The sequence below is a fragment of the Psittacula echo genome, assembly GCF_963264785.1.
Source record: "Psittacula echo genome assembly, chromosome: 2".
In the NCBI taxonomy this organism is placed as follows: Eukaryota; Metazoa; Chordata; class Aves; order Psittaciformes; family Psittacidae; genus Psittacula; species Psittacula echo.
Window position 1 is genome coordinate 138,918,817 of NC_137737.1, and position 24,235 is coordinate 138,943,051.

Genomic DNA, 24,235 nt, shown 5'->3' on the forward strand with positions numbered 1-24,235 from the left:
TCCAAGCCTACACTACAAACCCAAACCCCCCAAACCTGAGAACATTGCGTCTAAACAAAATGAGGTAAGACAGTCTGCAACATAAGCTGCGTTTGGCTCTGACCGCGTTTGCTTACATCTAGAAGTACCCTGAACCTCCCCGCCTAGCCCGACAAGCCTTTCCTTACGCTTTCCTACCAATTCCCCAAGAGCTGTCTCACTTTCTGGGACAGCAGAGGTCTCCCACACATCCCTCAACACTTTCTGCTCCTCCAAATCCAAGAAGCGTCCTTAGGGCAAGAGTTTATCCGCCCGTCAGACCGCGGACTGCTGGTAAAGCGCTTCTCTGAGGGAAGCGGGCTGTTTCAGAAACGACTGGAGGAACCGAACCTTTAAGATCTGGTAAAACATCCTGTTTTTCCAAGGGAACAGTTACAAGCTGCCAATAATCAATCAATTATAAGATTCCTTCCCTAATACGGGAGGCAGCTTCACAGAATTAACTTCAACTGACTTTTTCATGGTGTGGCGTTATTGACAAGTCCTTTTAAAATTACCGGTTTGACAAACGCGTTTTAAAACATAAAACGGGCGTGGGGAAATAACAGTCCTTTTTTATTTGTTTGTTTATGAGATGATAATTACTTCGCATGCATTTACCATGAAAGGGTTCAGGTTTCCCCCCGTCTCTGATTCACATCCCCTTTATTCTATATATTTATTTAGAGCTGCCTGAAATCACTACTGTATTTTCATTATGTTTAACTTAAGTAAAAAATTAGGAAAACCGCAACTAGTTATTATTCGCCGAGTTTATTTTAGATAAGCTGTAGGTAATGTACGAAGGTGATTTGCTACTATAAGAACAGTATCAATAAATTACCATTGGTAAAACCTCATACACACCCACGCATTTGGGTGCTTAAGGAACATTTTATACTCAGTATTCAGGAGAAGAAATACATTTCCTTAAATTAAGGAACCTTTTAAATGATGAAGTAATTTAAATTGGCATATTCTCAAAACAGTATTTGTTAATAAAATAATAAAAGTAAATTTATTTATGAAAGTAAAAGAATAAAGTAAAGATGGGTTATTCTGCTAAATGCTGAGCAAGGATTCCAAATCTGCAGCGCCAGTGACACTGAGCCAGGGATCGAGAGAGCAGCCGGTCTCATTCCAAGTCCCGTCTGTGCTATTCCAGTTCGGGAATCACCGACGTTTGAACTTCTTTCATAGTAACTCACACTTAAAACGTGTTGTATCGCGGCTTGTAAATTTGGATTAATACGGGTACATATGATACCGCCCACAAGCTTCAAATACTTTTACAAGGACATGTAGTGATAGGACAAAGGGGAATGGCATTAATCTATAGTAGTGTAGATTTAGCTTAGACATTGGGAAGAATTTATTTACTGTGAGGGCGGTGAGGCACTGGCACAGGCGGCTCAGAGAAGCTGTGGCTGCCCCATTCCTGGCAGTGTTCAAGGCCACGCTGGACGCGGCTTTCAGCAGCCTGGTCTGGTGGAAAGTGTCTCTGGCCCTGGCAGGGGGTTGGAACTGGATGAAGTTTAAATTCCCTGTCAACCCAAACGGTTCTGAGATTCTATGAATACCAAGATGCTGTTTTTATCTAAGTGTCTCGGATAGAACAGAAGACCCGGAGGCGAGCGCTCGGGCGTGTTAAAGCCCCGCGGCTGCCCCACCCGCGCACGCACAGCCGGTCGGGCGCCGCCACGCCGAAAAGCCGGGTGCGCTGGATCTTTTCGCGCTACCCCTGCACCGCCCGCTGTCTTCTTCGCACACCGGCGATACGATTCAGCCGAAAGCTTGAACATTTAACAAATGCCACCGAATATTTTGCCCTTTCCTCATAAGCGGTTGACGCGCACAGTCGTTATAAAAGCATTTATTACTTTCTCAGCTTCACTACCCAGTGGGAAGGAGGTTGGAGATGTCGCGATTAGCCGGCCGGGCGCGGACTCCCGCGGCTGTCCTTGTCGCGGGTACCCCGCCTCTGGCGGCCGCTACCAGAGCGGCAAGCTCTGGTGTGCAGGGAGGCACCGGCGCACGGTGTGTCGTCATCAGCCGGCGCCGTGGGCAGAGCGAGGCGGGTGGAGTTGTTGTGCAGGTGAGTGGCGGTCGGGGTTTGCTTGGGGGTTCTGGGATCCTCCCGTCGGAGCCTGAGGGCCCCTTCGGAGCGGGAGCGGGGAAGTGGAGAGACCGTGGCGAGTAGGGAAAGGCCTGGCCTAGCCTCGGCCTTCTCTCCTGCGTAAAAGCCCCCCGGGGGGTAGTGGATGCTCCTGTGCGGAATTGGGGCGGGCTGGGGTGCCTGCTTTTGAGGAAGGCCGGCTGGCCGTCCTTCTCCGTGGGTGCTACGGGACGTGAAGTAGCGGGTTTGTTTCTCACAGGTACGTAATAGCGCGGCCGGCGTCTGTCGGCGGTAGATGGCGGCTTCACCCGGATGCATGGCTGTGTGCCTTTTGCATGTGGCACCTCGGCAGCACTTGTAGTTGCAGGGTACGTGGAGGCCGGCCCATCCACGGCATCTCACTGCAAAATACGTAGCTGTAGTCTTTAGCAGCAGTATTAATTTGCTGCATGAGCATGCCGCTGCAGCTGTGGTCCCTCCATAGTTCAGCTCTCTGGTTTGGAAATTGCTCAAGTGCTAATGGATTACTATAGTATATACTATAATGTATTATTACTATAATTATCACTATAATGTTATCTTACTATAATGTACTGACACAAAAAGGCTATAACACCTGTGGATCAAGATGCCACTGTGGTTAAGGTAGAGCAAAACCTTACTTGAAAGCTATAGAGTTTAGTGAATTATCTCTTAAGTTCAGTGGCATGATGGGTTTTTAAAAAGGTGGTTTGTTAAATGCTGACCAGACTCTTAAACAGGATGAACTGCTACTGGCAAGTCTATCATTCTATTTTCAAGACCCTAGCTCAAACAACTGTGAAGATAGGGAAATAATCCTTATTGTAATATTAAGCAAAAGCAGCCAAGAGTCATGCTTATAAAGAAGCATTATGAAGCAATTCACTGGCATAAGGGTTAGGAATCTTTGTCTCCTCTGTCAGGCAGAACAGCTACCTCAGAAGATTAAAAAAACATGTACAAGGAGATACTCACATCCTAGTCTAGTCTTGAATTGTGTGGAAAAAAAATGTTGATTATCTGTCTAGTGGTTACAGTAACAACCTTGAAACTTACGGTTGCAGCCATATTTCTGTGTTAGAATAGGATTACTTAAAGCTTGGTAGCATGTTTTTGGAGGATATGTAACTATTTAGTCTGATACTGCGAATCCAAACAATCAAAAATGTCATAGGGCATTAAGAAGTGTTTGAAGAGTAGCACTGCATTACCAAACTCTTGATCAGTTTGGTGATTGTGCACACCTATGTTAGGATTCTGAGGGTGGAATTTCTACTCTCTGCCCCTCTCCCCCCTTTTTTTTTTATTCGTCTTATTCTTCTACCTACAGTCTATTCCAAGGATTTATAATTCCTTAAATCAATGAAAAGGTAGATTAGGTTAGCTAGTGTTGTATCAGAGGGGGAAAGGGAAAATGCAAGGCTTATCTTGTTTTATGATAGCACTGTTGATAATAGTGTTACATAAATATTTTTTTTTATGTTTTTAGTACTTCATTGGCAAGAGGTAGGAATAAAATATTAGTTGGGTTTTAATGTTTAAAATCTCGTTAAATAGAAAATTTTGTGCTGTCTGTTCAGTACAGGAAAGTCATGGACCTGTTGGAGAGGGTCCAGAGGAGGCCACAGAAGTAATCAGGGGGATGGAGCACCTCTGCTATGAGGAAAGGCTGAGAAAGTTGTGCTTGTTCAGCCTGGAGAAAACTCTGGGGAGACCTTATTGCAGCCTTTCAGTACTTAAAAGAGGCTTATAAGAAAGATGAGACATTTTAGCAGGGCCTGTTGCTATAGGACGAGGGGTGATGGGTTTAAACTGAAAGAAGGGAGATTCAGGCTGGACATGAAGAAAAATTTTTACAATGAGAGTGGTAAGATACTGGCACAGGTTATCCAGAGAGGTGGTGGATGCACTGTCACTGGAGACATTCAAGGCCAGGCTGGATGTGGTTCTGAGCAACTTGATCTAATTGGAGATATTTCATTGCAGGGGGGTTGGACTGGATGACCTTTGAAAGTCCCTTCCAACCAAACTGTTGTATGATTCTATGATCTTTGGAGGTTTTCTATACCAGATTGGTAAAGCTCTGAGAAACCTGATGTTACTTTGGTTTTGAGAAGCTGAGCTTTAGACTGAGATATTGAAATGATTATGTATGCCTTGAGAAAGTAATGAAAAAAGTACTTGATGTGCATGTGTGTTTTGTTTAGAGCATGGATTCACAGAAGGATGTTCAGCCTCCAAAGCAGCAGCCAATGATTTACATTTGTGGAGGTAAAGAAAAGATGTCAATTTTTTTACTTGTTACTGGAGATCTGGTGTTTTAATAATGAAGAATGCCTAATCATTATACTGAAGAGTGTATAAATACGAATAGTTGTAGTGTGGATCCTGGTGTTCTTTAAAGTTTTACACACTGATGGTACCACATACATGGGGTGTATTTGGATAGCGATGTGGAAGTAATTCATGAGAGCTTGTGGAGATTGCTGTGTGGAGGTCATCCACCTCCAGGGGATGCTTTCTCCAAGTGTCTGCTTGTGGTGCAGACAGTGGACCTTCTATTTAGTGCACTTCAGGAGTTTTTTGAAAATGCTTTGTGGTTACTCATCTTTTCTTGAAGTGCAGTAGTCAAATTCTCTCTTATCTATACATAAGTCAACAACTTAAAAATTGGTGATTTTGAGCCACTACTTTGGGAATACCTGAAATATTTTGTCTTAAAGAAAATAAACTTGGGGGTTTGGGAGGATGAGCTGAAGATTTCATTAGTAGGCGGTCTAGTTGTATCAAGAGTGGAATATATTCTGTACAGTAATAATCTGGCGATTTTTAGCAAGATCCTCTTTGATCTTAATAGAACTGAAGGTTGTTAATTTTTTTTACACAGTATCTTGATACCATTCAGCTCTTGCTACAAACTCACTGCAACTGGTTTTTGTTACATTTGCCACAAATAGGAATTGGACTGTTACGATTTTTGAAAGTTGCTGGTTTTGTTTACCCACTCCGTTTATCTTCCTCCATCATGTCAGAATGTCATACAGAAAATGAAATAAAGGCAAGAGATCCCATCAGATGCAGAGAATGTGGCTACAGAATAATGTACAAGAAAAGGACAAAAAGATGTATCCTTTTACACATGCACTTGACAGCATTTGGGAAGCTGTGAATGGAGACAAGGTATATATAAGGGAAACAGAATGGAAGATTTTAGTAATGATGTAAGAATCTTTCAAGGCCAGAAATCAGTATAGTAGAGCAAAGTACTATAGGGAAATCTCTGCAGTGTGATTTGGCACCTTGTACTTTTTCCTGGCACTTTCTCTCTTTTTGACATTTTCTATGCAAAATATAATAAGCTATGATAGTATGCTGGGTGGTGATCTCCGCATCAGTGGTGTACTATGGATTGTTGGTATTACTCAGCCTTTTAAGAGAAGAAAGATGATGTGGAGTTAATTAAAGATGAGTTTTGAAATGCTTTTATGTAGTTAGCTGTGATTTTAGATTTAGACAGTCTTCTTCCCCCCTATCTTTTTTTCAACCACAACATATTTTTTTTCTTTAACTGCGCTATTCCAGTGGTGGTTTTTGATGCCCGATGATGTCTGCTGAAGATATAGTGATGTCATGAGGCAGTTTAATCTTTCTGATAACTTTGCTTTGTAAATTCATTCATGTGCAAATGCACACTGTTATTTGTGTTTTAAGAGATTGAAATATTAAAGTTTAATGTTATGCTGAATTATGTCTATATTGTCTTCCAGCAATAGATTTCTAAACTTGTCCTTTAAATTGTAGTTGGAGTATGCAGTGGTCATTTTTAAGTTAAGTGGTATTGTGTTCTTTTTGAATTAACCTTGTTTTCATTACTCTCATCTAAACTTTATTTGCATTTTAACTTCTGTTACATATTCTCTGGGCTCCTATAGACTCCATAAAATAACAGTGGTTTGAATAAATTCTACTGAAAATAAACAGGTTACACAAGGCTAGGCCTGAAACGCAGATCTGCATTTCAAAAGAGCAAATCTCAAAGGACTCAAGAGCACCCAATTCAGGCACCTGTTTGTAAAGAAAATGTCAAAAAAATAATCTCTCAGAAAAGAGGGGAGACAAGGTAAACATCAGGAACAATGTGTAAACAGGAATTCCCAGTGTGCTACTTGTCTTGGTTGTGCTCAAGGGAAGAATTAGATCTGTGCTATAATTTGCGTAGTGTCCCAAACCAAAATTGGATCTTGTTTTGCTTCTTTGGTGGCTTCTCAGTGGTCTGTAAATAAAAAGATCAAAGTGGTTTTGTACTGATGAGCCAGTACTTTTTTTTCATCTGTTTGTAGTGTGTGTTAAGATGGTTTATCTCTTATCATTATCTTATCTTAGTGAGGTATCCTTGTGCTGGACTGCATGGCCGTGTACTGGCTCATAAATGAACTGCAGTGAGTCATTTCAGCTGATAAAAAAGCATTCTTCAGATTATATTTTGGAGCTGTTTGATAAAGTTTATGTATCTTATCTCATCTTAGCTATAAATACATTTCTTATCTCATTTCTTGGAAGCCAGATACACTTCAGTGTAAATGCATAAGAATATGGCATTTTTACGACACCATTGCTATCAGTTTGTTCTCTTCACTGGCACACGTAGCGTGCAGCATGTGCCTGCACAGCAGCAACGAAGGGCTCGAAGGCTTCTGAGAGCTGCCCGCTGCGGAAAGGGCAGTCTTCGTGCTGCAAGCGGCCTGGTGGCACGAAGGGACGGGCTCTAGGGGGCTGTGGGCAAAGGCAGAGGTGAGCATTTGCTGCCATCAGGAAGTGGTGCAGACCTGCTTCACAGAGCAGTGCCGGGGGCTGCAGGGCAGTACCGCTGTAGGTACCAGCGTTGAGAGGGCACTGGTTGGTCTAAGCTAAATAAAATACTACATTGAAAACAAACCGGGCTGTAGTTTTAATAAAACATAACCTAAATGCTGTGTTTCTGTGCCGTGACCCCGGCGGCACGCGGTGGAGGGCGAGGAACGCCCCCGAAGCCGCTCTCCTTAGCGTTTCGTTCCCGCCCCGCAGCCTCCGCTACACACGTCTCAGCAGCGCATGCGCAGCGGCAGGCGGAAGGCGGGCTTTCTCCGGCTGAGGCGAAGTCTGGGTTGCGGTCGTCTCCGGGAGGCAGTGCGGCACCAGGCAGGTGAGTGCGGGTGTCCGCTGCGCTAGTGTCTCTGCTGGAGCTCAGCGGGGCTGTTCGGAAGCCTCGCAAGGCCGTCACCGAGGCGGGCAGCTGCGCTGCCCTGCCGTTATCCTGCGCCCGTCCGTGCGCGTTGCCGGCCACCATGTTGTACGTAGCAACAGTTGCTAGGGACCGGCTGGCCGCGCTGTTGTGCGAGGGGAGCCGGCGGTGTCGGCTTTAAAGTAGATTCCTGACGCCGGGGGTGAAGGCGGCACTGTCAGAGCAGCTCGGTGGTGCGGCTGCGGGGAGCTGCCCGCAGGAGAGGAGAGCGCTCGGCTGCGGAGGTGCCTTGCGACCGAGCGGTCCGCGTCACCGCGTGTCTCGAGAGCTGCTCCGGCCAGCTCCCTGACAGCTACGGCAATACTGACACGGGAGAAAGTGCTGCAGTCTGTGATGAGTGCCTCTCTCGCTTGTTACTCTTGTTGTTTCCTGTATTGCTCTGTTCCTCCTCTACTGAAACTGCACATTCTCAGGACGGAATCCTGTCTTTATACAATACCTATTTACCAGTTACAGTTGAGTACCGCTTAAATAATAAACTTTTTTGTGCTACTAAAAATTAATGTGTGTAATTATGTTACTTTAATTGAGTTCATATTCATACGTTGCTATTACTGCATACCAGCTAGCTGCTCTTGTTAAAATAACTTACCACTTTAAGCACTATATAACATGGGGAGGAAAAAAAAAAAGAATGTCTGCTTCACAGAGCTTGGAATCAAAATAGAAGAAGATGCAGATAAGCAGTTCAAAGGTACAGGGAGATAGGAGGTGTCCCGTTTGAAAACCTCATTTCATCGGTTAGAGACTTACTGGAAAAGGTTTAGATTAGTAAACTAAGATAATCAGAGGTCCAGAAAATGCAATTAGTGAAGAAAGACAATTGGTTTTATTTTGGCTAAAGAGAAGGCAAAAGTTATCATTCCATTAGATGCACTGTTGGTTAACATCTTGCCTCTGAAAAAAAAGTAAATGGTACTGCACCATCCACACCACACTTGCTTAAAATAGATAGTACCATATTGTGTTTAAAGAATAATGGGGAATCTAGTAGGCAAAAGTTGATATCGTTAAGCACTCTTTCTGACATGTTCTGCCTTGCAGAATCAGTAGACTTGTCCATATTCTTTTTTCCAAAGCATATCTCATAACTGTACTTCTGTAAGCAAACCTCTGTCAAAACCAGTTTGTGTGGTCATGTCTTAAAATTTGAATTTTTTCTTTTGTGGCCATAGTTCTCCTTGCATAACAGAGTAGTACTTCCGAGCATGAGTAGGGTTATTTCTTAAATTAGCATTGCTTTAAAATATAACTAAGTGCCTACAGAATCGCTACATTTGTTCCCTTTTAATATTTAGTTATGGGTGATGAGTCACTACCATTTTTTATGGACCAAGGAACCACTAAAACATTTCAAATACCTATTGGTCACCTGGACTACAAGTTCATTGAAAAATGCACAGATGTTAAACACCTGGAAAAGATTCTCAGGATATTAAGGTAAACATTATATTTTCTTACCTTCATTACTAATTATGTTAATGCTCTGTAAAATTTATCAGAACCTGTACCTAAATATTCTATTTGTCTTGAACCTTTTTGTGACTTTCTAATTTAAAAATTAAAAAACAAAATTAAAGTAATTATGTTGAAAGTATCCAAATGATAATGCTAGAAATCCAAGTCTTGTTCTAACCATCCAAAAGATTTGAGTAACCCAATGCAAGTTTTTCTCAAATACTGCCGTCTTGCCTGAGTGTGGTCATTTCAGATGCCATTCCTGTTTAACTTCTACAGAAAAAAACACAATCATTTTTTCCTGAGCACTGTGATGATAATTTTGAACTGTGTATGTATGTGCATTGGAAAGTGGTTGAAGCCTAACTGACTGGAATTTTCTGGTTATAGTAGAATTCAGTTGTAACAGGAAAATAGTCCTCTGCAGTCTCTGTGATGACTGTACATGAAGAGAAATATGGAAGATGCAGTGCAGTTCAGTTCTGTAACTTTCATCTCTTTGCATTTTAAAGGTCTGGTGAGGAGGGATGTTATCCTGAACTTACATTGTTTTGTGAAAAGCGTATTGAACACTTAGATCCAACAAGCAGAGCTCTGAGAAAAGAAAAGCCTGCAGCCACAGCTTCTGATTTCACAGCTGAAGAATGGGAGACAATTAATGGTGAACTGATGGTACAGTATAACTCTAATTTGTAATGGTCAGTAATACAATCTCATTGATGTATCAATCTTCCTCTTTTTGTGCATAAGTAGAATGTAATTGATTTGATGAGAAAGTGATCAAAAGATTATGGTGGGGGTTTCATTTTCTTGAGTTGGTGTCATTGAATCTTTACTCTCCTTTTTAGCTCTACAAATTTTTTTTGGTGGATTTCTTTTTATTCAAAAAAGCACAATTGTTTTTTGTCTTAATTGCTTTTCACCATTAAAAGCAGTGCATTATAAGGATAGTTATTAGTGTTATTGTGGACTATGAAGTATATCTGCTTTACTACTTTAACGTACAGATATTTATTTCTTTTCAGAGCTGGGTAACAGAAATGAATGAAGATTATAAGAAACCACAATTCCTGAGAACAGATCCACTACATGAAAGACAAGATAATTTGCCTCCTATTCGTTGTTCCAGTTGTTTTCCTGCTAATCAGGTATCTCTAGTTTTCTAATGTGTGTTAATCATATACCTTTCTAAAATCTGGACATCTCATCTCTATAGACTTCCAGGCATTGAGCCTTTCTTACTAATTTTATTTTGTTAACCAGGAAATAAAAACCTTTTAAGTTCCTCTACAAAAGACTAATGTGCCTCCTTAGTACTAACAGGTGTCTTGTAATAATGTTTTAATTCTGATGAAGAAATCACTCTGGAGCAAATCTTCTTAAATGCCCTTTTATGTTCTTTGATTCACATTTCAAAGGGGTGTTTAAGCATATGAACTAGGTTCCTTTTGGAGAAGCTATGCCACAAGATTTTCTCCAGCTGCCAGTAGGCTTTTGTTCCATGAGACCAGACAGGAGCTAGTCTAAAATAAATACTCTTTTTATTTTGAAGTTTGGAAGTGAGAAATTTTATTGAAGGATCCTTATAGGTCATGTGATAATTTTTATTAATTGATAATTTGACAACATTTATTGGAATAATTATGTATTATTATAACTTTTGTTTTCCATACAAGGCTGAGGTGTTATCTTTATTACACAGAAAACCTAGATACAGCTTTATGCCTTACCTGTGGTGTATGATTTCCATTCCTTTTGTCCAAGCAGATGGCTTCTGAAGTAATTGTAACCTGTCCTGGAAGAGTTTTAAAATTCAGTCTTTTAATATAGCAGTGCAGTTATACCACTACTAGATCAATACTGAATAAAGAGAAGCTGTTTCTATAGTATGCACTAAATTTATACCTGTAAATATAGATTTTATTTCTTTTTTCTTTTTTCTTTCTTGCTGATAAAGCTGTGTGTAATTTTACAGATTTTAAACAGTTTTTTGCTAGTCATGTATGACTGTAATTATTATTTACACTGGCATCACATAATTTTGCAATGTGGTATCAAGTACAAAGTTGGGATGATAAATTTCTACTTTCTGCTAGAAGGAAATCCATAAACCCTTCTATAATTTTATGTTGTTATTTGATTGGAGGCTGTTCATCTGTTCTGATGCATAAAAAGTTCAGTATCTTCAATGAAGCCAATTCTGGAAAACCTTACTGACCCTAAAACAGTAGATTGTACCAATGGGTACAAGTTTGGTAAATGAAAGCATCTTGTGTCTGTAACCAGATTTTCTTGCTGATGCAGGTACAGTTTTAATTCACTACTAACAGCATATAACTCTAGATGGTGGTCTCTTTTTATTGATGTGGAGTCATGGGGAAGATTTTTGAAAAATGAATAGGAAAAGAGTGAACTTTATGCCATATTTCCCTCTTTAACACAGTATGGAAATTTCTTATACCCCTGTTTTTCTTTCACACTGCCCAGGACTGTGAGGTTATATGTATACCCCAAAAGAAAAGAGTACTGGAGAGACAGCTTGAGTTTTACTGTTCTTTACTGTCCACATTGCTTAACTGTTATTTTTGCTGCTTCACTTTTTCCAGGACAGAACTAAAGCATCGGTTTAAAGATACTTCCAAATGACTACTGATGGGATTCCAGCAGACTTGGGTTCCTTTGCCAAACACAGTTCCTAATACTATTCCAGAAAGATTTCTGTTTTCTGATACCTCCTCACACTAAAGTCCAAGTTCTATGTTACAGAAATCCCCTGTGATAGTATCTGTAGCGCCTTCATATATTTTGGATCTTCTGAATTAAAAAGGAATATTGGTTAGCTGACACCGAATAGTAATGTCTTACACCATAACACAGAGCCCAGAAGAGAACCAAGGCCTAATTCTGTGTCATCTGAACTGAAGCCAGTCCATGTTTTGATATTTGGTCTAGAAATTGTTTACTGGGCTTCAAAACCTGTGGGATCAATGCATTGTGAGTTGCGGCAAAAAGAGGACAAGGGCAGAGATTTTTTTGTTTCAGTTCCATAGTATGCAAATGAACATTTTTCATCAAAGCCTCTTGGATGGGATGCTCGGAAGTATTACTCATTGAGAAATTCCTGACTCTCCTGGAGCCACAATGTGGTTACAGTGGTCCCAAGAATGAGACCTAGAACTTCAAAAATTGTGCATTTTGAGTAAACTCTTCTGCCTACTCCTTAAAAGGACATGGAATCATAAAATCATAGAACAGTTTGGTTGGAAGGGACCTTGAGATCATCTAAATCCAACCCCCCTGCCACAGACAGGGACACTTTCCGCTAGACAAGGTTGCTCCAAGCCCCATCCAGCTTGGCCTTGAACAGCGCCAGAGATGAAGCATTCACATGCTGTAGTTTTCTCCCTAAATTAAAGTTGCATTAGTAAATACCTTAAATGAGTTTTCTTCAGAGAGTTTCACTATTTTTGTGTTCATTTAGGATAAGGACTTCTTGTTTGAAAAAAAGATTAAACATTTATTAAATTCCTAAGTTTGTAATATAAGCCAGGATGTAGAATGATAACTCATGTTTCAGGAAGCCGTATTTAGGAGTTACCTCCTCCAAACATGCATTTAGACAAAATGTGTTTCTCATTTTGTCTAGCTTGTCATAGAATGGTTTGGGTTGGAAAGGATCTTAAGATCATCTAGTTCCAACCCCCCTGCAGGGTTGCCTCACAGTAGACGATGTTGCCCAAAGCTCTGTCCAGCCTGGCCTGGAAGCTTCTGTAAAAACTGAGAACATTAAGAGTAATTCTGAAGTTGCATACTGTAAAAGTTTGTGTAACCTAACTTTATAGTTAGAAGTGTTTACAGGAAGGGCCACATTTGCATTATGTAAACTGTGGTGTTTACTTCAACTGCAGAGGCATTTCCTTGTTATAGTGTCACCACTGGTAAAGCTAGTTTAAGAGGTTGCTGCTTGTTTCTTTGGTCCAGTTTATCATGTGCTCGGTTAAACTGGTACAGGTATTTAGGGATTGTGCTGCAATTTCTATCAGATTGTATGTTTGATCCCAGATAATTGTAAATCTGTAACTCTACAAACAATTGCAGTGCAGCTCAGTGAATGTTGGATTGCAAGGTAGGAAGGCTGAACAGCCAGGACAGAGTAGATGGTAATATTTTGAACTGAGTGTTCTACCTGTTTGGAACCACACCTTGCTATTAAATGTTGTTGAAGTCAACAAGAAGGGAGGGACATGGCAGAAACATAGTTTCAGGACAGAGGTAGAAGGGTTGACAAAGGTGCCAGCTATGGAAATAGGTGCAATTAGTGTAGGAGATGGGTTGTGATACAAGCTAGTTGAATCTGTTATTGGGACTGATTGTTGCAGGAAGGTCCTAAGGATAAATTTTAGGTAAGGCAAACCTCAATGATGGAGCTTATTTAAAAGCTAGAATGAGCATAAATTATCTCGGGAATTTGCTTGAATGGAATGTGAAATAGTCAAAAGAAGTCCAGACGCTATTTTGAAGTCAAAACATTGTAAATTTGTTGTGAGGGTTCCAGGGACAATATTAGTCTGTACATTGCATTATCTTGGGAATGGCAAGCCTAAAACAAGGTTACTGTTTCGATCTCCATGCCAAACACCTCATTGCAAGGCTGTGTTTTCCCAACACTGAGTTTTCCCTTGCTGTGTTGAAAGGATGGTTTGCAAGGTGGCAGCACAAGATACTAATTGGGAAGAGCAGTCTCCTATCTGAAAGTTTTATCCTATTCCTCTGTGACATATAACCGGCCAGTGAAGATAAAGCGTGAGGCTGAAGAGTTCCTCAGATTACTAGGATATGTGAAATACACAAAGATTTTCTTTAAAGCAAGACAAATAAAGTTTTGAAGACTATGCTGAGAAGAGTCATGAATAGTGTTAGTTACTAGGAATATGTATTGCAGAAACAAAACAAAAGGCTGTGAATTTCCACTTCAAAAACTTGTTTTACAGGCTGGCTGTTTCTTTTTTAGAACAAAAATTTACAAAACAAAGAAAGAAACAAGAAAAACGCACCACGGGATTACAGTGAATGGGAAAAGTATGTTAAATCCTTTATATATATATTTAATCTTATTTATTTGTTAAATGGAATATTGGTTGTTTCAGTTAACAATTTTACCTGTCTTTTCTGGGGCAATGGCAATGAGGTGAGGCAGACATTTTTCTTGGTTTGGTTGATTTTAACCAGAAGGGATGAGGGAGAGAGGAGGTAATGTGTAAGCAGAACAAGCACACACATGCAAAAGAAGCCAACACAAGGAAAGGAGGTAAGATTAAACATCTTTTTCCTAAGTAGTCATGGATAACTGAACACAGCCTTAAACTCTCTTTTCCTTTGGTTTATAATAGAAATATAGTAAGCCTTTCTATTAGTAGAGGAGTCTTGCTATGCAGCATTATTAAATCTGTAATTTTATTAATTTAAGGTTCGATGTGGAAAAGGAGTGTTTAAAAATTGATGAAAGCTGCGAAGAAAGTAACTCAAAAGCAAGATTCTTTAGCAGGCCAAGTCTACCTGTAATCAAAAAGAAAATAGACACAACTGGTAATGTCTTAGAAACATACAATTTTTCTTTAATTGTAATACAGTGTTGTAGAGTGTGAATGCAAATCAAAGAAGCATATTATAGAGTTGAAGGTTTCTATCTGTTTCTCAGCCCCTAGAGATGCTAAACGTTGTTAGGAGGTCAACTGAACTTGAAGCCATGTTTGAAATAAAATCTAGTCTTGGTGTTAATAATCAGTTAAATATTTGTGTTTTGTTTAGGTTGAGAGTGCTAGGTAAAGAAGCAGAGCATACATCTGTTACAAACCAGTGGTAGAGGTTAGCTGGGTGCTTTCATCTTGCATTTTTAATACTCATCGGAAGAATTATTTTTAGAATAATTTAGAATAATTTTTATTCTAGAAAATACAATACAAATTTGTCTTTTAGTAAGTCATGTTCTTTTAAAAAATAATAAAGATTATGGCATTCAGAATAATTTAGCTGATAGTGTTTTGATTGCATCTGTGCCGGTTGTTAGTTGTTGTTACATACAAATATTTATTTTTCTAGGCATGACAAAGAAAGAGAAGATTTTTATTGCTACTCGTGAAAAAGAAAAGGGCAATGAAGCCTTTGCCAGTGGTGATTATGTGGAAGCAGTGACATATTATACTCGGTGAGTAAATACTGTTGTGTTCTTTCACTTTAATGGCTATTGTGAATATTATTTTTAGAGCAATGTAATTAAAGCAGCTTCTTACTGAAACAAATAGTGACAATTAGATTATTTTTTAAAAGGGAAAAAAGGTTTGACAGAAGAGTCCTTAAAGCATTGTTGCATCCTGATAGTAATTTTTATTTATCAGGAAGAGAAATGGTTAAATAGTGATGGGATGTAATTTGCAGGTATCACAAACTTCTTCAGATTTTTCAAACCCTGTGAGAGTCAAAGACAAGTTTACAAAAATAAAAGGATAAGCAGTGTGCTGAGAAACTAAATTCATTACAAATTAATTGTAATAAACCATATTGGTAGGATTGCCTCAATTGGTAATAAGTAAAATTGATTTAATAATCTCTTCTTAGGAGAAAGAAAAATCACTGTGTACAGCACCACCGTAATGCAGTTTGTAATAAGCAGCAGTCCAGAAAAAGAGTATATAAACAGAGGATTAAAAAAAATAAGACTCTTTCAGGTTACCTTATTTAGTGCTCAGTGGACTACATTCAGACTTTGGCTTTATATTAATAGAGGTTGTTGCTACAAGATCTCTGTTGTATTTATTTCAAAAGAAGAAGAGTTTAAGATGGACAGAATAGATGACAACAGGAAGAGAAGGATGGGATGGGGCAGCCACAGCTTCTCTGAGCAACCTTTGCCAGTGCCTCACCGCCCTTATGGTGAAGAAAGTTTTCCTTATATCTCTTGCAGTATGCTGTCACCCTGGCACTTCCCTATTGTCCCCTCTTCACAGTGAACAGAGTCCTTCTTGCTAGGTTAGCAAGGGTGTGGGCAGATTCTCTTGTACTATGTTGTATGCATCCCAGTTGTCCTTGTTCGTCAGAGATGATCCTGTTGTTATAGAAATTAAAGCCATGCCTACAATACCAGCTACATAGCCAGACCTGGAAAGTTCATCCACTGACACCTGAGTCTTTCCCTTTTACAAGCAAGATCAAGGAGAAGCCCATGTGCCCTCCTGTTATAACTTCCAAAGCTCTGTAGTTATTCTTGATACTCTCAAAGGTTTCATTTAGCAGTTTTATTCAAGACTGGATGGATGGTAGCAAGAGGTAACAGTTTAAGTGATAGGTGAGCCATAGCATCTTTCTGCAGCTTCTCAGATCTAAGACCTGGCAAGCAAGAGACCTCTGAAGATGATAAATCTAGTTGGTGAATGATTGCCTCTGGTCTCACAGGAGGGAGTTTAGAGTATCAGTATTAATATTGTTATAATACTGTTTTCAGTTTCTAATAGTGAAGGGTTTCTACATTTGGGCTTTCTAGCTATGAGCCTACCATGGTCAATATTCCCTTCTTTCAGAAGTATATCAGTAATACCCACTGCGGCTGCATATAACAACAAAGCTCAAGCAGAAATCAAACTTCAAGACTGGGGCAGTGCTTTGCAGGACTGTGAGAAGGTACTACATATGGAACCTGGCAACATAAAAGGTGAAGGAGAACATAAACTCGCTCTTCTATGTGTTATATTATTTCTAGCAAATAAAATAGTACATTTCTATTCATGTGGTCTGTTGACTTAACTGAGCTTTAGATCAGGTCCAAGTATGAATAAGGAAACAGACAAGCTCCCCAAAGTAATTTTAATAGTATTTCTGAGGTCAGGGAAGTTTTATGCAGTTCATTCTGTTGATCTGTAATGGGTAGCATGGGGCTAACTTGTTTTTCATATGATGACTTTGTCGGTGACATGGACAGTGGGATTGAGTGCGCCCTCAGCAAGCTTGCCGATGACACCAAGCTGTGTGGTTCGGCTGATATGCCAGAGGGAAGGGATGCCATCCAGAGGGACCTCGACACGCTTGTGAGGTGGGCTGATGCCAACCTTATGAACTTTAACCATGCCAAGTGCAAGGTCCTACACCTGGGTCGGAGCAATCGCAGGCACGGCTACAGGTTGGGCAGAGAAGAGATTCCGAGCAGCCCTGAGAAGAAGGACTTGGGGGTGTTGGTCGATGAAAAAATGAACGTGAGCCGGCAGTGTGCGCTCGCAGCCCAGAAAGCCAACCGTATCCTGGGCTACATCAAGAGGAGTGTGACCAGCAGGTCGAAGGAGGTGATCCTGCCCCTCTACTCTGCTCTCGTGAGACCTCACTTGGAGAATTGTGTGCAGTTCTGGTGTCCTCAACATAAAAAGGACATGAAAGTGTTGGAACAAGTGCAGAGGAGGGCCATGAGGATGATCAGGGGAGTGGAGCACCTCCCGTATGAAGACAGGCTGAGAAAGTTGGGGCTGTTCAGCCTGGAGAAGAGAAGGCTGCGTGGAGACCTCATAGCAGCCTTCCAGTATCTGAAGGGGGCCTACAAGGATGCTGGGGAGGGACTCTTCATCAGGGACTGTAGTGACAAGACAAGGGGTAACGGGTTAAGACTTAAACAGGGGAAGTTTAGATTGGATATAAGGAAGAAATTCTTTACTGAGAGGGTGGTGAGGCATTGGAATGGGTTGCCCAGGGATGTTGTGAATGTTCCATCCTTGGCGGTGATCAAGGCCAGGTTGGATGAGGCCTTAGGTGGCATGGTTTAGTGTGGGCTGTCCCTGCCCATGGCAGGGGTGTTGGAACTAGATGATCTTAAGGTCCTTTCCAACCCTGACTATTCTATGATTCTATGATTCCATGACTTAAGCCCTCTTTTATTCATGCAATGCATTGTTTCCATAATACCCTCACTGAAGCTTTATTACTTTAAAAGCAACATGAAAAGAATGAAAGTTGCTGATTAAATCTTTTCTGAAGGAAATGGCTATATTTGCATGGGTGGAGGGGAAGAGTTGGAAATCTCAAAAGGTGTTATGTGAAATTGCATCATTAAAAATGATCAAGAGAACAGATACGCTAATACAGTCATTATAAAGTAACTGCAGAATTCTAAAAACTGGTTAATCCTTGAAAAAAGTGTATTTTTATCCACTTTACATTTCGAATACATAAATAATACTCTTTGTTCCTTTGTAGCTCTGATGCGTCGTGCTACTGTACACAGTCAGCTGCAGAATTACCAGGCAGCTATAGAGGACCTGAACAGAGTATTGTGTGTTGAACCACAAAACACTATAGCTAAGGTAAAGACCAACGAGTTGACTATGACTAGCAACAGGATGTATGCAGTTGTAGCATGAAGTGTGTACAGCTTATATTGTTTGATTTGAGTATGAGTTTTGAGGACGTGCTCTGTTGTGACAGCAGTTTCTCAAGACCACATAGGTACCTGTGGTGGAAATTAGGTACTTGAATGTGACCAGACCTTCAGCCTACTGAAGTACCTTCACTACTTAATTGTAAGAACTTGTAGGCAGTCAGGTCTTCTCTACCAGTGTAATTTAGGTGCCTGAATTTTTGCTGCTGAACATGATTACAGTATTAGTGTCTTAGCTGATCAAAGTGACTTGGACATTTGGCTCAAGAAGATCCACTGGGATAGGTATATTTAAACCTGACATGTAATTCACACGAAAAAACAAGAGATGATAAGCTTTTATTGTTAACCTAAAAGGAGATTACCTGGGTTCTGTCCTCAGTTCAGCGTGATGTTATAAATCCTCGTTTCTCACCTCCAGGCTAGCATGAAAAACCTTTCATACCTTCTGATGAATCCAGACCCTCCTTAGCCAATTTTGGATCTAAGACAGCCAGAAGCTTTTTTTGGAAATTCAAGGTCAGGATGTGGTCCTTGTACGACTATTACTTCAGCTATTTTGGAGAGGATTGTTTGTGTCCTTTCATTGGTAGCTTCTTAGTGGTGTTTTGTGGGTTAGAACCTAAGTCTTGCATTTGGACTTTGCGTGTCCTGAGAATCTTCAGTACCAGGCAGTTCTGATACAAAATGTCTCTTTGTCAATTAGGAATCCATCAAACTGCTACATTCCCTTGCCTTTTTTTTTTTTTTTTTTTTTTTACATATGACTTCTGGATGCTGTGCAATTGCCTCATCACCTGAATTCTGTTCAGCTTCTGTTGGCACATTTTGACCTGCTATCAACCTGCTGTTTGCTACTTCTTTCCATGGAATTATATGGTCACTGCTATTGCTTGAACCAGTGAGGGAGGTCCAAGCCTGTTATGTCAAATTCACCATATACAGCATTCATCCCTTTCAGAGTGTTCTTGGAGCTGAATTCCTGTCCAGAGTCCTGTTCCAGAGTTGCATATCAACCAAGGAATCAACCTGCCTCATTTCCCCCTGCCCTTCTTTCTTTTTAAACACCTGTCTCTAGATCTGAATTCTAAAAGGGCTTTTGGGATTTTTTTTTTCAGTCTGCAAGACTGAACCACTAAATAGCTTGTGAGTCTGTGTTGACAAACTCTGTAACAGTCTGAAAAGATTGTCAAATCTGTACTGAGACTTGTTATAATATCAGGCATAAGGTACTCGCTCATTTTGAGTACTCTTCGAGAGATGTAAATTCATTAGTAGCTTTGGTGAGTAATGCTTCTGTAGCTGAAAGCAGATGTCTGTACTTTGTTCTGATCTGTGCCAGCTATTATGCCTTGGCTGAGACATCTAGAAGTGACAAGTGCTCGGCAGGGAATTTTGTCAGTTGCTCTTTGCTTGGAGGATCCTCAAAACCCTCTTCAGATAAATATGAATGTATTGAACACATGTAGAGTTAATGTTTATGTGCAGAGTCAGTAATATAAAGGTAGATTGATTGTCACTAACTGGAATTCTTCAATATACTTTGTTCACATGAATCATTGCCTGTTCCTGTCCTTGTTTCATCTTTTTCTTGAGGAAGTGGGTACTGAAATGGCATTTCCTTTTACAGCATTGAATTAAATTCAAAATAGTGCATAATGTTGGGTCTCTGCTCTGGAAGTGTAAAGTGCAGTTGGAGTATTTTTTCTTGAGTAATCAAAAATGTTTATGGAATGAGAGGCTGTTCAGTCATCTAATTTGCAGTTCTTACAAGAGGAGCAAACCTTTTCATTATTCAACAGTGTCCTTCTGCTAACTGCCAGAAACCATAGCATAAATTTTGATAAATTGATTTTAGGGCTTTTTTTGAGATTCTGGGTATAATCTGTTTTCCACTAGAAATAATCTGTTTTCTTACTCTTCTGAGTAGACCATGCCAGATACTGCAATAATGCAGTTTGCTTTTTTTCTTTCTGGGTTTTGGTTGTTTGTGTTAGGTTTTTTGTTTTGTTTGGGTTTTTTTGTTTGGTTTTTTTCTCTTCCTTAAACAGTTCATTCAAGGAAAGTATTTGTGTGATATCTTCCGAGTTTCTAAGAGACAGAAGTTGAGTGTTAATCTTGGTTTTGATACTGCCTCTTGGAAAAGCGATGTCATGGGTTTTTTCTGTGTTTTTATATTGCAGAAAAATCTGCTAGAGGTTGAAAAGAAACTGAAAGGTTTAAAGCCTGTATCTGAGACTCAAGGCAAAGGAAAAAGGATACTTATTCAAGACATAGAGGATTCAGAAAGTGAGGAAGAAAGAGGGGAAAATACAGTTGAATGTGAAAGAAGCAGTGGAAATAAAGGTAATGTCATATCACTTTCTATTTACTTCCAATCTGGAAAAAAATCTTTGCCTTTGTTATTGCCATCTTTATTCACACAATTCATCCATATTTGCAAAATATGAATTTTGCAAAATTCATAGAATTTTGCTTGTTTGAAGACTAAAATTGCATTCACTACTTAAATTTGTGTGAAATCTAGAATCCAGTTTTATTACACATCTTTGGAATTATTTCTAGAAGGGGTATAACAGATGGATGGAAAATATTGCTATAAATCACCTACTTCCCTGTGTCCTGTGTAATTTTATACCTATCCTTTGGTGTGGACCCAGTTGGGAATGTTCTCAGGTGTTAGAGAACATTGTGTTCCTTAGCTCTTTCTCTCACACAGGTCTCCTGCCTTCCCATCATTGCATTTTTCTTCTGCATATTTCTTCCCATAACTGGATCAAAGGGTGTAAAAATAACCACGTGGCATGTAATTTGGTTATTTTGCTGTTGTTTGTTTTGGAATCTATCAGAAATCTATCGATTTTTTTTTGTTTGTTTGTTTGGTTTTTTTAACCTAAGAGATCATCTGGTCTGAAAGTATGTATTAGAGGTGAACAATATGTAATTCTTGTACTGTATATAGTTTCCAAGCAGCTGAATGCAGTTCCTGTTCCTGGATTAGTGTCTGAATAACTGCAAGACTCCTGAGATGAAGCTACTGGTATAATCAGAATACATGACTTGTAGGAGGAAGGGAAGCAATAGGTGCTACTGAGGCTTGCACTGGCAGGTTGTTTTTAGATTCAGCTGCATGTCTGGGCTCCGGCCTTCGACAGAGTGACATCTTTAGGTTGATTCCCACCCTTTCTCCTTTCTGTTGGTTCCTTAAGGTAATGTGGCTTCACAACTGTGACTTTTGTGTTTTCTGTTGTCTATGTAATTCTTTATCTTGAAATTAAATCAGTGTGTGGGATTTACAGGTTAATTGTAAATATTAAACTGTGCATGTGTGAGTTAATAATGCCTTATTTGCAAAGAAATTTAAGGAAAATATATTTTTCAAAACCAGTAGGTATCTACTAAGTCACCTCAGCTAAAACCCTGGAAGAAAGGACGGATCATGTCCTTAGTCTTAAATACTGGTCAATTTGGGGCTGCTTTCATTGGGAGCATTGAGATGACTAAGTGCCTTCCAGCTCCATAGGAAGACTCCCATTCTGTTGATGAAAGGTTAGGCTTTTAAACAGGGGATTGTCAACTGACATAAATGTCACATGTGTTCATGTAAGCATTTCTGAGATTTAGGAGACAAGCACCTTCATAGGTTACTCTGTTTTCAAGTACAACTAGAAGCAAATATAAAATCAGATCAGTTATTGAATAAATCTGGTATGTTCCATGCGCCTAACAGCAATAAATAAACTAAACGTCTTATCTGTCATTTCTATACATCTAGTCATGTAGTCACAGTCAGTCCAGTAGTCCATGTAGTCCAGTCGTGTAGTCACATTGATTTCACATTCTAGTTGGTAAGCCTTGTGCATTCCTACTAAACTTATAGCATGGAGATTGGAAGAAAAGCAACAAAATATTTTTGTTTTCTTCAGCTCTGAAGAGTTGATTTCTCAGACAAAACAGTATATATAAAGAGTGTAGTCTCTCTTCATCTTCTGTGTAACTGACAGAAAAAGTAAATCCTTTTTGCACAATAGAAACGGAAAATTGCTTATGTCTTAAGACTGTAAAAACTAGCATTCAGGCACTGTAAAAACTAAAGGTCATGTATGTGTTTGACAAAGCACCTGATATTTTGACATGTTTATAGAAGTCATACAGTGATAAATATGGTTTAAAGATAAATGTATTTTAAGTAGCCCTTTTAATTCATAAAAATTTGCTGACTATATACGAAAAAAAAGAAAAATAAAAATTATTATTAAACTTTAATCTGTGGAGATTTGGACCATTCCAGTTGCCTTCATATATAGCTAGTCCAGTGTGGATAAAAGACTTGGAAATGTTTCCTGGCTTTGTAATAAATGAATTAACTGTGAACTGAACTTAGATACTTTTCATTCTGCCACCATTATTTTTGTGCCGTGCTTCTGGAGAATAAAAACTTTGTATAGCTGGAAACTAATTTTAAATGAAAGACAATGTCATCCATTAAAAACACCCAAACAAATATTCCTTTTAGAGTATTCAGTAGCTTTTGTTTAATGACATTCCTTCCAATTTAAGTTTGCTATTTTAATGGTAACATAAATTAAAATTCTTGCTAGTTTGTATTTGCTGTCATTCTAGTCAAAATCCTGCCCAGACTTTTCACTTTTTTACTTTACTTTTCTGTAACTTTTCTTTGGAATTTATAATCTATCCAGAGGTTTCTTTTTTGGGTTGGTTTTTTTTTAAGAAAAGTTTGTAAGTGCTGATTTTTTTTTTTAATTTTTTTTTTATTAGGACAAGCCCGGAATACTGCTTTCATTAGTATATTTCGCTGCAGAGACCAATAGAAGAATAGTGCTTATGTTATTAGACTGAAAGTGAAAAACAGTGAGAATGAGATTTGAGAAATATATCTGAGCGATTTCGTGCATGGTGTTCACTCAGTTCAGAAATACCTAGGCAGTTAGCATAACCTGACAGCTAAACCAGTTAACTATAACTACTCGTATAATCAGGAGGGCTCCAAAGGCTATAAATGTATCCTGTCTATCCAGGATCAGTTCTGTGCACTTTATCTTCAGGAAATTTTCTGCTGTGGTCAGGAAGTGATGTTCATATTAATGACTTTCACGTCATCTGTCATTATTCATACATTATTGGCTTTTCTTGCTTTTTCTGTGGCTCAGAAAGCTGGGCTCTGCTTCTAGGGTGTTTCACTGTGTTTTCTAAAATCTTGTCAAATTGCCTGTTTGTCCATGACATTTAAAATGTTGGGGTTTTTTTTTTTCCTTTATTTTACTAGAAGGTGTACAGAGTATTGTCTGTTTTGGTGGATGTAAAGCAAAAAGTATTTTAGCATGTATCCTAAGGAAATTGCTATTATACTATCAGTGGCTTCACTCATCGGCCTAGCTAGCTTTTTCCCCCTCATTCTCTCAACCAAATAGACTTTAAACCTTTTTGGCATATTTGGCACTGCCAAACTGCATGGATGGATGTACGTCTCAAATAGAAATAATTTACTTTAAGTTTTATAAAAGAGTCTGTGTGAGTAGAATAGATGTATCCTATCATTGTTCCCACTGAGTAGTATGAACTTATTATTAAACATGGTATTTCAAGACAGAGACCAGAGCTAGGAAGGACAGTTGGAGCTTTTGTCTATTAGGCACAAGAGAATCTATTGTTTTTAAACATCTTATGCTTTGCCATTCTTTTCAGTTTGATTTCAGTAGCATTTTGTTCATTAAACAAATAATAATTCTGTAATTTGGAACGACCTGGAGTTCATCCATATTAAATTAACTTCATAAGTTTAGTTTGAATTATTGGAAGTGTCACTGCAATATACAAAGGCATGAAAAAATGCTGTTGGACAGACGAACACATCAAGTTAAGTGAAGGTGAAATCCCAGCACCTCAGAATACCAAACACAGGGTTGCC

The 24,235-nt window shown here is 39.3% G+C and overlaps 2 protein-coding genes across 2 annotated transcripts in view; both read left to right on the forward strand.

Annotated features, from left to right (window-relative positions):
* The first annotated feature begins 2,093 nt into the window (after positions 1–2,093).
* Positions 2,094–24,235, forward strand: part of SPAG1 (sperm associated antigen 1) — a 41,031-nt gene continuing 18,889 nt past the window's right edge. Inside the window, exons 1-10 of the mRNA XM_080609994.1 lie at positions 2,094–2,113; positions 8,735–8,876; positions 9,407–9,566; positions 9,920–10,042; positions 13,906–13,973; positions 14,362–14,480; positions 14,994–15,099; positions 16,469–16,599; positions 18,126–18,232; positions 20,490–20,652. Coding sequence (XP_080466120.1) covers positions 8,737–8,876; positions 9,407–9,566; positions 9,920–10,042; positions 13,906–13,973; positions 14,362–14,480; positions 14,994–15,099; positions 16,469–16,599; positions 18,126–18,232; positions 20,490–20,652 — 1,117 coding nt within the window. The 5' untranslated portion in view covers positions 2,094–2,113; positions 8,735–8,736. The remainder of the gene's footprint in view (positions 2,114–8,734; positions 8,877–9,406; positions 9,567–9,919; positions 10,043–13,905; positions 13,974–14,361; positions 14,481–14,993; positions 15,100–16,468; positions 16,600–18,125; positions 18,233–20,489; positions 20,653–24,235) is intronic.
* On the forward strand, positions 2,288–6,459 carry POLR2K (RNA polymerase II, I and III subunit K). The gene is made up of 4 exons (XM_080609995.1): positions 2,288–2,502; positions 4,363–4,426; positions 5,188–5,280; positions 5,738–6,459. Exons 1-4 carry the CDS (start codon positions 2,470–2,472, stop codon positions 5,758–5,760), a joined length of 213 nt encoding a protein of 70 aa, XP_080466121.1. The 5' UTR covers positions 2,288–2,469; the 3' UTR covers positions 5,761–6,459.

Bases quoted from the DNA above. Each gene is read 5' to 3' on its own strand.
- POLR2K (XM_080609995.1), top strand. From the start codon at position 2,470: ATGTGGCACCTCGGCAGCACTTGTAGTTGCAGG. The intron at 2,503-4,362 runs GTACGTGGAGGC...TGTTTTGTTTAG, and splicing joins GCAGCACTTGTAGTTGCAGG to AGCATGGATTCACAGAAGGA. The intron at 4,427-5,187 runs GTAAAGAAAAGA...CCATCATGTCAG, and splicing joins AATGATTTACATTTGTGGAG to AATGTCATACAGAAAATGAA.